The sequence below is a fragment of the Cyprinus carpio genome, chromosome B25 (genome assembly GCF_018340385.1).
Source record: "Cyprinus carpio isolate SPL01 chromosome B25, ASM1834038v1, whole genome shotgun sequence".
NCBI lineage: Eukaryota > Metazoa > Chordata > Actinopteri > Cypriniformes > Cyprinidae > Cyprinus > Cyprinus carpio.
The window spans coordinates 10214445-10226042 of NC_056621.1; the positions used below are offsets into that span (position 1 = coordinate 10214445).

Genomic DNA, 11598 nt, shown 5'->3' on the forward strand with positions numbered 1-11598 from the left:
AGCAGTGGAATTATTGATTTATTTACTGTATATTGCTGCTGCCACACAGATCTAAAACCTTCACAGACACAACCGACTGTTTTTGTAACTCGTGTTTTTAACGTAAACTTGTGTGTGAATGAGAACTTAGTTTAGTACTCACATGCTGTGACAGCCGCTTTCTGTCCGTGTGCTTCAGATGTGTGCACTCAGAAAACCCTATATCAGAAGCTTAAATTAATATGGTTTAAAACGCTTGATTTCAGCGCTATAAACGTGATAATCAGAACCAAAACAGGTCCGAGCTGTAATGGCGCAGCTGTATTCTGGTAAGGGGGGCAGGGGAGCAGCAGCTCATTTGCATTTAAAGAGATAGGCACAAAAACAGCTTGTGTCTGCTTCCACTCAGTATAGGCATTTTCAAAATGATATAATAAATGATCTGTGGGGTATTTTGATATTTACAGACACATTCTGGGGACACCAAAGACTTATATTACATAATGTAAAAAGGGGCATAATATGTCACCTTTAACATTTACATAACATATTCAGTAAAGCAAGCACTGGGTGGTTTTTCATACCAGCAAAATCAGCTGTAATAATACAATCACTTTTGATGAAATGTAAAAATACAACCGAGGATAAAAAGTTAAAATCATCACAATATATTAACAAAAAAAATCATGTAAAAACAAATATACAAACAAAACAACAGCAAGAAAAAAAATTAAATGAGCTATTCCACAGTGATTGTGGTGACCTTTTCTTTTAAAATCATTAATACAGCACAATACGTCACCATATTTACCAACTTTCATAATTTTATCGCCCTTGACCTTAATAATCTCTTTTCAAAAAGGTACCACTGATGCAAACAATTATTAACTTGGGCTGAAACACCCTGTAAACTATACAAGCTATCTTTGGTACACTGTGCCATATGGTATATTAGCACTAAGTATGACTTTATAGCTAAGCACCGCTCTTCTTGTGATTGTCTCTATGGAAATAGTCTTTGGTTACTCTTCCATTTAGGCCTTCAAAGGGACTTTATCCTCCACACGAGAGCGCATGATCCTCTGTGAGACAGAAAATTATATTTAATGACATTTCCGGTTATGTAAACAGTCCATAATGTACATTAGATTTAAAATAATTTGTTGGTTAATCACGAGGCCTTTAGTCTTTGATAAGAAACCAGATTAAATTTAGCAATAAAGCAATATAAACCTATTACATTCTGTCAGCATTATTATCAACGTTTGAAAATGAGCTAAAAAGGCCATTTCTTTATAGATGCTCTTGCTAACTATATGCTAACAGCTAAAACTAGCATAATGGTTACTGCTACACTTTTTTTCTTACCTTTGTGAATAGATAAAGATTTAAAATGTAATACAGCTTGTTAAGCAAAATACTAGAGTGCTAAAATGCTAACAGTTAACATTAGTAGCTAAAGTTACCTGTTTTTTAAGTGCTTGCATAGAGTGATACTCGATTTGTTCTCTCTTGATTCGGACCCAATCTGGTTCATCAGGGATCATGAAGGCCAAAATCATCTTCACCATGATCAGGGCATGCTAGAGGAGCAAACCAGCGTAAGAAACAACTATGCCACAATATTCATTCACAAAGAAAGCATGTTGGCAGCCAGCTTATTCACTCCAGATAAATGCTAGTACAAGTCATATTAAGAGTTGGGAAGATGTAATTACAATGTTAGGTGCATTCAAAACACTTTGGTTGGAGCAAGATAGCGATGTATCTTTTTCAGAACAGCTTAGCATTAGCATTTTGTAAGCTTGGGGATTGACTGATACATTTTCAAAAAAAAAAAAAAAAAAAAAAAATGGCTTGTAATTACAACTTTGCATTGGTGTTCATCTGTGTTCAAACACAATCTTTCCAACACAACTTGAACGCACCATTAGTCAGATTGATTTAAAGCAACACTATGTAACTTTTTTAAAGATGTAGCCACTATTTTCATTTTTGGACAGACTGTTTTTCAAGGCTGTATCAAAATGATCTCTAACCTCCACAATGACAGCAATGACGAGAACTTTGCTGCTGCTGAGACCGGCGTCCTCTGTGAGGTCCTTCACACGTGGCGACAGAAGCAGCAGCCAACAGTTAGACATGACTGAGATGAAACTCAGCACCTCAAACGCCGTCTGTAATAATGACAAAGGCACACATTAGAACTCAGTATTATAAAGCATTTAAAACATCCATATATACAGGACAGATCACAATCTGACCTGCCATACGCCCATGTTGGCCACAGGGGCGGAAAAGGGCTTGTTGAAGAGCTTGCAGAGCTTGTAGGCATCTGTGCGGATCTCTGTGAGGTTGTTGAGCAGTAACAGAGGGGCAGTGAGGGGATAAACACAAGAGAAAAGGCTCAAGTAGCCAAACTGAACCAGCAGCTCGATGTACTCAGCAAACAGGCCCTGAAGAGGAACAAGATTGAGAATTTAAGGAAAATGTGATTCTTGTACTCTTGATATTTAGGCGTATTTGATTGCTACTCACTGGGAAAGCGGGGAGACTGCCCTGAGCCTGGAGATGGTCCACCTCTGGATCATCTTCCTTCAGGTTCCTGTCTGCAGATGTGAGGAAACGGTCCACCAGGAAAGGAACCACCACCTCAGTGAACTGATTCACCACTTGGGTCACGATCAGAAGAGAGGAAAGCCTCTGGGGAGGAGATCACAGATATTGTGTTGAGGTATAAATCTTAGGATTATATGTCAGAACGGTTTCTGAGGAAATCCCCACCTTGCGCAGAAGAGGCATGTCCTCCTTGAAGAAGGCAATGTGGAACAGCACAGCAAAGTTATTAAAAAAGGTGAACTGAATGAGAGAGAGAGGGACAGATAAGGCACATGGGACATTTTCATTTAGTATTACAAAGTCCTGCAGAATAATTCTGGTCTAGACAGACACAGCTATCAGCATTTAGCATCTTTGAGGTAAAACACCTGCTATGAAACACACACTAACAGGTCATTTAGAAAAGGTGATGGGGAAAAAAACATATGGATATGTAGACAATTATTAAACTGACCACAAGGACTTTGGTGGTGTGATGATAGTCAAAAGATGATTCCTCCCTATGATTTTCTGAAAGGCAAGAGTTAGTCATATTTAATATAGTATTAACATCACCTATGTGTGTATGTGTGTGTGTGTGTGTGTGTGTGTTTTCTTATTTATAAACTTATTTAATATATTTTTAATAAAGAAAGTTATTTAATAAAACTGTCAAACAACTGTAATTATTGCATATTATAATATATATGATATAACGATATATAGATTAATATAGGACTAATAAAGCCAGAAGGAATTTTTAATATGTTTATCAGGGGTCTATTTTCTATATATAAATTAAGAAGCATTAGCTAATCTGAACATCTGAAAGCAATGTGCATTTTAATTATCTATAGAAAAAAAAATATGAATGATATGTGCATTTTAATTATCTATAGAAAAAAAATAATTTTTGACAGAACAATTTTACTTAGATTATATTTTATAATTTGGATTGGGCACCAGTATATCATATTTATATTATAATTATGTCTGATAATTTGTGATATTATGTATAATTATTTAAAGTTAGAATTTTATCACAATCAATTTAATTTGACTTTTATGTTTTTTATCTGCTTCTGTTAGCTTCAAGGCCACGTTGCGATATATATTCCCCAGCACATTAGTGTAGACAATATGGGCTATAGAAGGGAGATACAGCAAGACTGCTGTGAAGTATGATCCAGATGCTTTGTGCCAGTTTGAGAACAGCCGTTCAAAGAAGTAGAAACCTGCCATCCCCATGACCACCAGACCCAAAAACACCCCGACCACAGGCACTGACACCAGACCTATCCTAAGCCTCCTCTTCCATTCGGGAAACAGCGGCTCCAATCTGCCTGTGACCGGATTGGTGCCGAGTTCTCCGTGGAAACCCGGTCGGGGCTCTTGAAATTGTTCAGCTAAATTAAAAGTGCCCCAGCGATAGGATAAAGCTGCGCTCCTTCTCTTCCACAGCTCCATGAATACTGTGGACCACAGCATGCTGAAGACTGCCTGCACCATGTAGGAGCTGACTGAAGGCGTGTCATCGTCATCCTTTGGCGGTGCCGGCGCGCTCTCAGTTTTATTTCCACTGGAGAAGTTTGCGCTGGGGAGGAAAAACGTGATGAAGAGGCCTAGGATGGCTGGAGGAAACAATGACAAAGTGTAGTAGTCCAGGAAGCTGAAATAATAGGCTATAGTGCCACCAAAATAAGCGTGAATGGAGTCTGTAGAAAGAAAGAAAGATTTATTAGTGTTATAACAATAAAATAATGGTAATATGACCGCCCAACTCAATATATATCCTATATATATATATATATATATATATCTATATTTGATATAATATCACTATCTATAAATAGATAGATATTAGTGCTGTCTAATGATTAATCGCATCCAAAATAATTATTTGTTTACATAATATATGAGTGTGTTCTGTATATATTTATTTATTTAAAAGTGTACGTATATAAAGACACTTATATCACACATACAGCATTTGTATCGCTTTGGATTTGAACTAGACTAAATGTAAAGACACACACATACAGCATATATTTTGAATATATTTTAATGTAATTACATGTATATATTTATATTCATATATAAATTATATCATATATAAATATAGTTAATATATAGGTTTATGTTTTTTTTTATACATAATAAATATACACAGTACACACTCATATATTATGTACACAAACTTTTATTTTGGATGCGATTAATCGCAATTAATCGTTTGACAGCACTAATATGTGTTTGTATATATATATATATGTGTGTGTGTGTGTGTGTGTGTGTGTGTGTGTATATCTATTTGTGTGTGTGTGTGTGTTTTTTTGTTTTAAAATGTGAAATTAATTTTATAATACATCTATGAGTTCTAGTCAAATGACTTCATAAAGTTTTATTAGTGCCTCTATGATGGCCATTAAAATGAATTAAATGGTCCTGAACAAAAGATAATTGTGTATAATTTAAAACCTGATGGGGAGACATGTTTAGTTATTTTACGTGATGTGAAAGTGTGTGCGTCTCAATCAGCTCCCTAGCTCCTGAGCTTGTGAATCAGTAGATCGTGTACGTGAATTCAGTCACTGGTAAGTTCCCTGGCTCACTGCAGGTTGGGACAGTGATCACTCGAATTCCAGTGACATGATTACGTACAACGTCAACGGACAACAGTAGAATGTCACTGCATGAAAAAATAAATAACAGGCAGGACCAATCTAATTTTATATTATTTTTTATTCTCTTGTCTTTAAACACATCATTCTGTTACATGTTCTTTCAACATTTCAGCTGAATATTAATTCTAAATATTAATTAGATGTGTTCGATTCCTTCTAGCGATGTGCTTATGTTGAAATACACTAAAAAAGGTTTGTCTTTTCAAATCTTCATGCCCCAGAAATGTGACGTTATTTCTGGTAAGGGAGCATAGTGAGCACCTATGCCTCCCTAGTTTTTGCAGTGCATTGTGGGATTTTTCAGGGAGCGAACACTCCAGTGCACTGGAAGGATTTCGCGATTGAGACAGCCCTTAAAATGGCCTTCTCTTTGTTCACTGCCCTGACTACTGAACAAGGTAGCTGATTGAGACGCACCCTGTGTGTGTGTTTGTACCTAAAGGCTGCCCCCACAGACTCTTGTGAGAGTACCACTGCTTCCCCAGAGCCGACAGCAGCTTCTGCTTATGAAGAGGGGTGATATTACGAATCACGCCTGCTTTCTCCAGCTTCTGTACTGCAGCACAGACAGAGAAACCAATAGATAGAGAGAGACAGGACATTACCATATTAGGTTTTAACTATGGAACAATCATTGAATTGGGAGTCTAGGCGCATGCAGTGACTAAGCAGTTCAGACAGAGAAGAGAGCAGAGCCTAATGGCTTCTCATGGAACTGCATGCTATAAATAGTGTACACTGCATACTGCATAGAATGCACTGTATAATGTCTGCTATTTTATAAAAGTACAGTACAGTATTCAGTAACATTTCCAGTGCATGAAAATGTGCATATTGTACACATTGTACTGCAAGTTGCAAAAACAGTATAAGTAGTATAATAGTATGCTAATTTGAATATTAATATAATTATCTTTACATCATATTTAAAAGGGTCATATGATGCGATTTCAATTTTTCCTTTCTCTTTGGAGTGTTACAAGCTCTTGGTGCATAAAGAAGATCTTTAAAGTTGCAAAGACTAAAGTCTCAAATCCAAAGAGATATTCTTTATAAAAGTTAAGATTCATCCACACCTTCCTAAAATGGCTCGTTCTAACACGCCCCCACATCTCTACGTCACTATGTGGGAAGATTTGCATAACGCCGCCCAGATGTTCACGCAAAGAAGGAGGGCGTAACTTTTAATCTCTCTGTTGCTGCCGCTGCCATGTTGTGGAGTCACTGTGTGTTTCGTTGTGAAAGCAAAACTACTTTGTTTGGCCTTCCAAAAGAGGAAACAGCTATAAATCAGTGGTTAAGCTGTATTTACATAAATGTTTCTTAATGGTTATATGTTATTATTAAGTTTTGTGATGTTAATTTTATTTAGGATGATGTTTGTTTATTTATGTTGTAGTCTGATATTCGTATGTGTGATGGGTGTTTCTAAAAAGTTGGGCAGTTCAAACTTTGCAAGGGCAGTCTGGCGCTTCTGACTCACAGCCTGTAAGTACATTTTTTATATTTAAAGAATTTGCCACTGATGATTCAAACATGAGTTTTGAGCAGTGTAGAGAAGGCTTGTTGTTTGTCATTTTTCAGATCACAAATGCAGACATGCAGTGTGATACGCAACACAACGTGTAAAAAGACAGTATAAGTCATTAAAGTCAGTAATTATGCCCCCACTGGATGCAACAAATGTCTCGTTTGTAATGGGTTTTATTTGTTTTGTCTCGTCTAGTGATGTCTGGATCGCGAACTAATCTTTATATTTAACCGGTTCTTCTTAGTGAACCAGTCGAACCAGTTCACCAAATCGAACTGAATCATTTGAAACAGTTCACATCTCCAGTACACACTAATCCACAAATTACTTAAATTATTTGGTTTATAAAGGTGCCTTACACTCACTCTGACGCTAAATAAACCAATATCCCGAGTTATTCAGTTACTCCTAACAGTACATTGACTGAACTGCTGAAAGAGAACTGATGATGGGATGTGCACGAGCGGATCAGCTGGACTGAGTCTTGTGCTGCTGGCCTGGGACACGGCATCACAGTATGGTAAGGGGTGTTACATTTCCGTCACACGCTTGAGGCATTCGGCCAATCACAATGCACTGGATAGCTGGCCAATCAGCGCACACCTCGCTTTTTCAGAACGATGAGCTTTGTAAAAATCGAAGCGTTTCAGAAGGCGGGGCATAGAGGAGAAACAATAATGTATGGAAAATAATGTGTTTTTTGAACCTTAAACCAAATAAACATATTGCATCACACCAAATACACAAAATAATGTTCTTTTTAGGGGTGCAACGATACCATTTTTTCAGAACAGATCCGATCCGATTCAGAAAATTCTGAGTATCTGCCGATACCGATCCAATCTGATACCAGCGAAGTTTTTAATTCAATGTAGAATTTCTATACTCCTCTGTGTTGACCTGATCGTCACTCTTTTGTGTGTTAAACACAATCTACTGCATATAGACAACTCCATTTGAATGAAAAATAACAAATGAACAAATATATAATCATAATCTATGACAAAAATATTATTAGAAACTAGGTTAGTAGATAGTACAGCAGCAAAATATACTGTAGAAAAATCACGGGTGCACAATAATTTTATAAAATCGAGTGAAATTTTATTTACAAATAAAAGTAAATATGTTTAAAATCTAGTAAAATGTTACACATTGCTCATTGTATTGTTGTAAAAACAAGATGAAAAAAAAAGTATATAGCCTACATTTATGCAGAAATCTAAAATACGTTTCTTTTAAATGTATAGCATAGTAATAAAGGCAGCAATATGTGATAGATAGGACAGAATAAGAAAGGCTATTAATATTGCGCAGCAAAGGCGCCAGTACACTTATGCGCATCCTGTGCGCAGAATGATGAGTTTGAAACACAGTCACAGTGCAGAGGCTGCGCAGCCCTCCGAGTCCCCATAGAAAACTTAGTAGCTACAAAACACATGCTGCTCGGCTCGAGTTCATCTTCAGTTCTCTCTTCACAGCAGTTTAGTCAGTGTACTGTTTGAGTAAATGAATTACTCCGGGATATTGGTTTATTTCGACTCAGAGGGAGTGTCAGCCACGTTAAAAAAGTTAATAACTTAAGTAATTTGTGGATTAGTGCGTACTGGAGACGCGAACCGGTTCAAAAGATTCAGTTCGATTTGGTGAACTGGTTCAACCGGTTGAGTTGGGAGAAATTTTTAAATATTAAGTTTGGTTTGGTGGAATGACATCACTAGTACAAAGGGAAGAGATATCGATACGTAGTGTATTAAATGTGTGCGTTAGTTTATTGAGCCTTTTCTCTGAACAGTTTTAAACCTCAGTTACTGTGCGCTCTTGAAGAGCGTTTCATCGTTTGGACTGTAGTCGGTGCTTTCTAATGTTTTTGTGCCTTTCGTGGGGCTCAACAATAACACAGAATAGTATACCCATAATATCGTATTTGGATCGGTCTAGTCTTGTCGGAAAATGCCAGTATCGGCGCCGATACCGATCCTGAGTATCGATGCATCCCTAGTTCATTTTAGCATCATATGACCCCCTTAATGCAAAATTTCTTTCATTTTGTCCGTCCAGTCAAATAAGTCCAGAAGGTGTTGAAATGCATGTTTCAGCTGCTTCGTATACATACAGATGCTCTCTCTGGCTTTCAGCTTCCCTTTGGGTGCTGGGATTCCTGGGATACGCTGGTCCTCTCTGGCTCTCATGGAATCCAGCTCATGTTTGACGATGTACTGCCTCTCGGCCAGCGTCAGGAACTGCTGCATGTCGTCTGCAGAAACAGTCAAGTAACAATGAAGTTTTAGCGAATAACATTAGCCATATGCAATATGAACACTCTGTATGTTATATTTTTTGATTTGTTGGTGTGCCAGCAACTGGTGTATAGCCTTACCACATAGTTTAAAGTATTTACTTTGGCCATCATCAGTGAAGTATAAACTTTTAGTGCATAGTAGAAAAATGCTTATTGAGATGGAGGCACATTATTTAATTTGTCAAATATTCACCAATGTTGCAAAAGTTGTCACGGTCCTCAAAGGAGAAGGCCGTCATGTTTCCATCCTGGTAGGTTTTGCAGAGGCCCAGGTCCTCAGTCACTCTGAGAAGGGTACAGCGAGGGGCCGCCACAACTATCATGTCCCCTTTCATGTCCTCACCGGGGTGGGTGAACTAGTTGTTGTGCTAATAAAAAGCAGGGGGGAAGGATGATGAGTTTTTTTTTAGTTGTTTTAATATTCCTACTAGTAGTAATAGTATTATTATTATTGTTGTTATTTCCTGCGTTCTTAGGTGCAGATATCACAGACATGATCCACTGTTTGGTGATGGGCTGGATGTTCTCAGCCAGCTGGATCAGAACCAAAGGCTCTATGTGGCTGGAGATACAGCAGGGGCAGCTGACCCGGGACCAGGAGCTGGGTCCTGTCACCTTGGCCGGGGCTGAAAGCCCCTCCTGAGGTTCTTTCTGGGACGTCATGGTGTCCCTGTGAAACTGTATATTTATTTTGTTTTAAAAACATCTTCCTGTGTTCTTCATTTTGCTATATATTTCTTAATCGTTTTCAAGAGTCAGGTGCAAAACAGGGACTGAAACTTTACTTTTTATGTGAATTGTTATTTCAGTATTTATCATTAATATAAAATGTATTATTATTAAATATAAATATTTTTTGTTGTTGTTAATAGTCTAGAATAGAAAAGAACAGCATTTAAACCATTTGTAAATGTATTATATTTACATTATATGAAAAGGCAACCTTTTTATATTTAAAATGCATAAAATAAAATAAAAATAAACTGAAAACAAGTTTTCGGCCAAAAACTATATTTAATTACTTTTTTACATTGAAGTCAATATTGATATGGTAATGTGAAAAAAATTGATTCATTATATATTATTTTAATTGTTAGACAGCTGAAAAGTTCAAGGCCTCTTAGGCCAAAATCATAATTTTAAGGGCGATACTGACATTTCCATTAACTACTTTTCATGCTAGGTTCATTTTATGTTAAACAACAGTGAACTTGTTTCTGTTAATTAAAAAAAAAAAAAAAAAGTTTTGTGCCTCTAATACTTTAAAAACATTTTAAGCAATTTGTGGAAAGTGAATATAAAGAGGGCCTATAAAGAAATAATTTTTACAACTGACCCACAAGATTAAAGTCTGAAACATATAAAGAAGTGAATGGAAACAAAATGCACATCAACAGTTCATTCAAATCACCTCCTGTAAATGCAAACATGTGAGTGAGTTATCAGATATCTAGCTGTTTGAAAGACAATAGACAAGCTCATACCAAACAAACCCTCTTTTACAGTATCCACTCAAACATCACGTACATAATTCCAGCTAAAGCAGAGAGCTTCAGGCCCTTGAGAGAAACATAGCATTGAAGACTGAATGCACAAAGTGCTGTCAAATAAGGACACAGCCTTTGTTTACAATGCCAAAAATGCCAAAAGTTGTACTTTAAACTCAAACGAGGCTGAAACTAAAACATAAACCGGAAGTGAGCAAGTTACAGAACACGAGAGAAATATTGTAGATACTAGAAAGGAAAAGGTTCTGCAGGCTACCTGTCAAAGCCAGGGACCTTCTTCTGTCGGTGCGCTTGAGTTTTGTTGACGTTCACACCCCCTCCAGTGTGCTGTTTCAAACAAACTGAAGTGTAAAAAACTGAAAGTCAGACTGTACGGCACACTTCTAGGATGGGTTGTTCCCCACACTCTCCCTGTTCAGAGCCAATCCATTCGCTGGTTACTGGGAGAGAAGAAGAATGCAGTTGAACGTCTCTCCTCCCAGTCTTTAGGGTGTGGAAGAACATTTTCATTTTTTTCTGATGGTGGATGTTCTTCTGCAGTATGAGCACATCTGGGTCCTACTGCCTGCCATGTTTGTTTTGAAAATAGCTTATGCCTAATCTATTATATGATACTTTACAAGTGAAGTATATGACATATATGAAATTAACTATAACCAATATATGGCATACAACACAGCCAGCATTAAGAGTGAGGATGTGCAATGGACTAAAGGGAGTAAATTAGTGTCAACTGTCTTCCAGTTTAGGACAGTTTTCACTCTGCAAGCTTCAATTAAGCTTTAGTTTTTTTTTTTTTTTTTTTTTTTTTTTTTAAACAAACATTTTTTTTTTTTTTTTTTTTTTTTAATATAAAGTTTTTTAATAAATAAGAAAACATTTATAATATAATGTAAAATATATTATAAATATACTATTCTTCATTATAAATATATTATTATAATTACACAAATATGATTTAAAATATTCCACAAAAATGTTAAAATACACCATGTA

General features: G+C 36.6%; 1 protein-coding gene across 1 annotated transcript; it reads right to left on the reverse strand.

Annotated features, from left to right (window-relative positions):
• On the reverse strand, window positions 1-11105 carry LOC109087124 (anoctamin-10-like). Its single transcript, XM_042752770.1, has 13 exons — window positions 10859-11105; window positions 9544-9772; window positions 9288-9449; window positions 8909-9049; window positions 5698-5817; window positions 3654-4292; window positions 3053-3108; window positions 2764-2838; window positions 2518-2682; window positions 2244-2435; window positions 2019-2156; window positions 1446-1562; window positions 1-1061 (listed from the first exon to the last, which is right to left on the reverse strand). Exons 2-13 carry the CDS (start codon window positions 9755-9757, stop codon window positions 1014-1016), a joined length of 2067 nt encoding a protein of 688 aa, XP_042608704.1. The 5' UTR covers window positions 9758-9772; window positions 10859-11105; the 3' UTR covers window positions 1-1013.
• Between the last annotated feature and the right edge of the window lie 493 nt (window positions 11106-11598).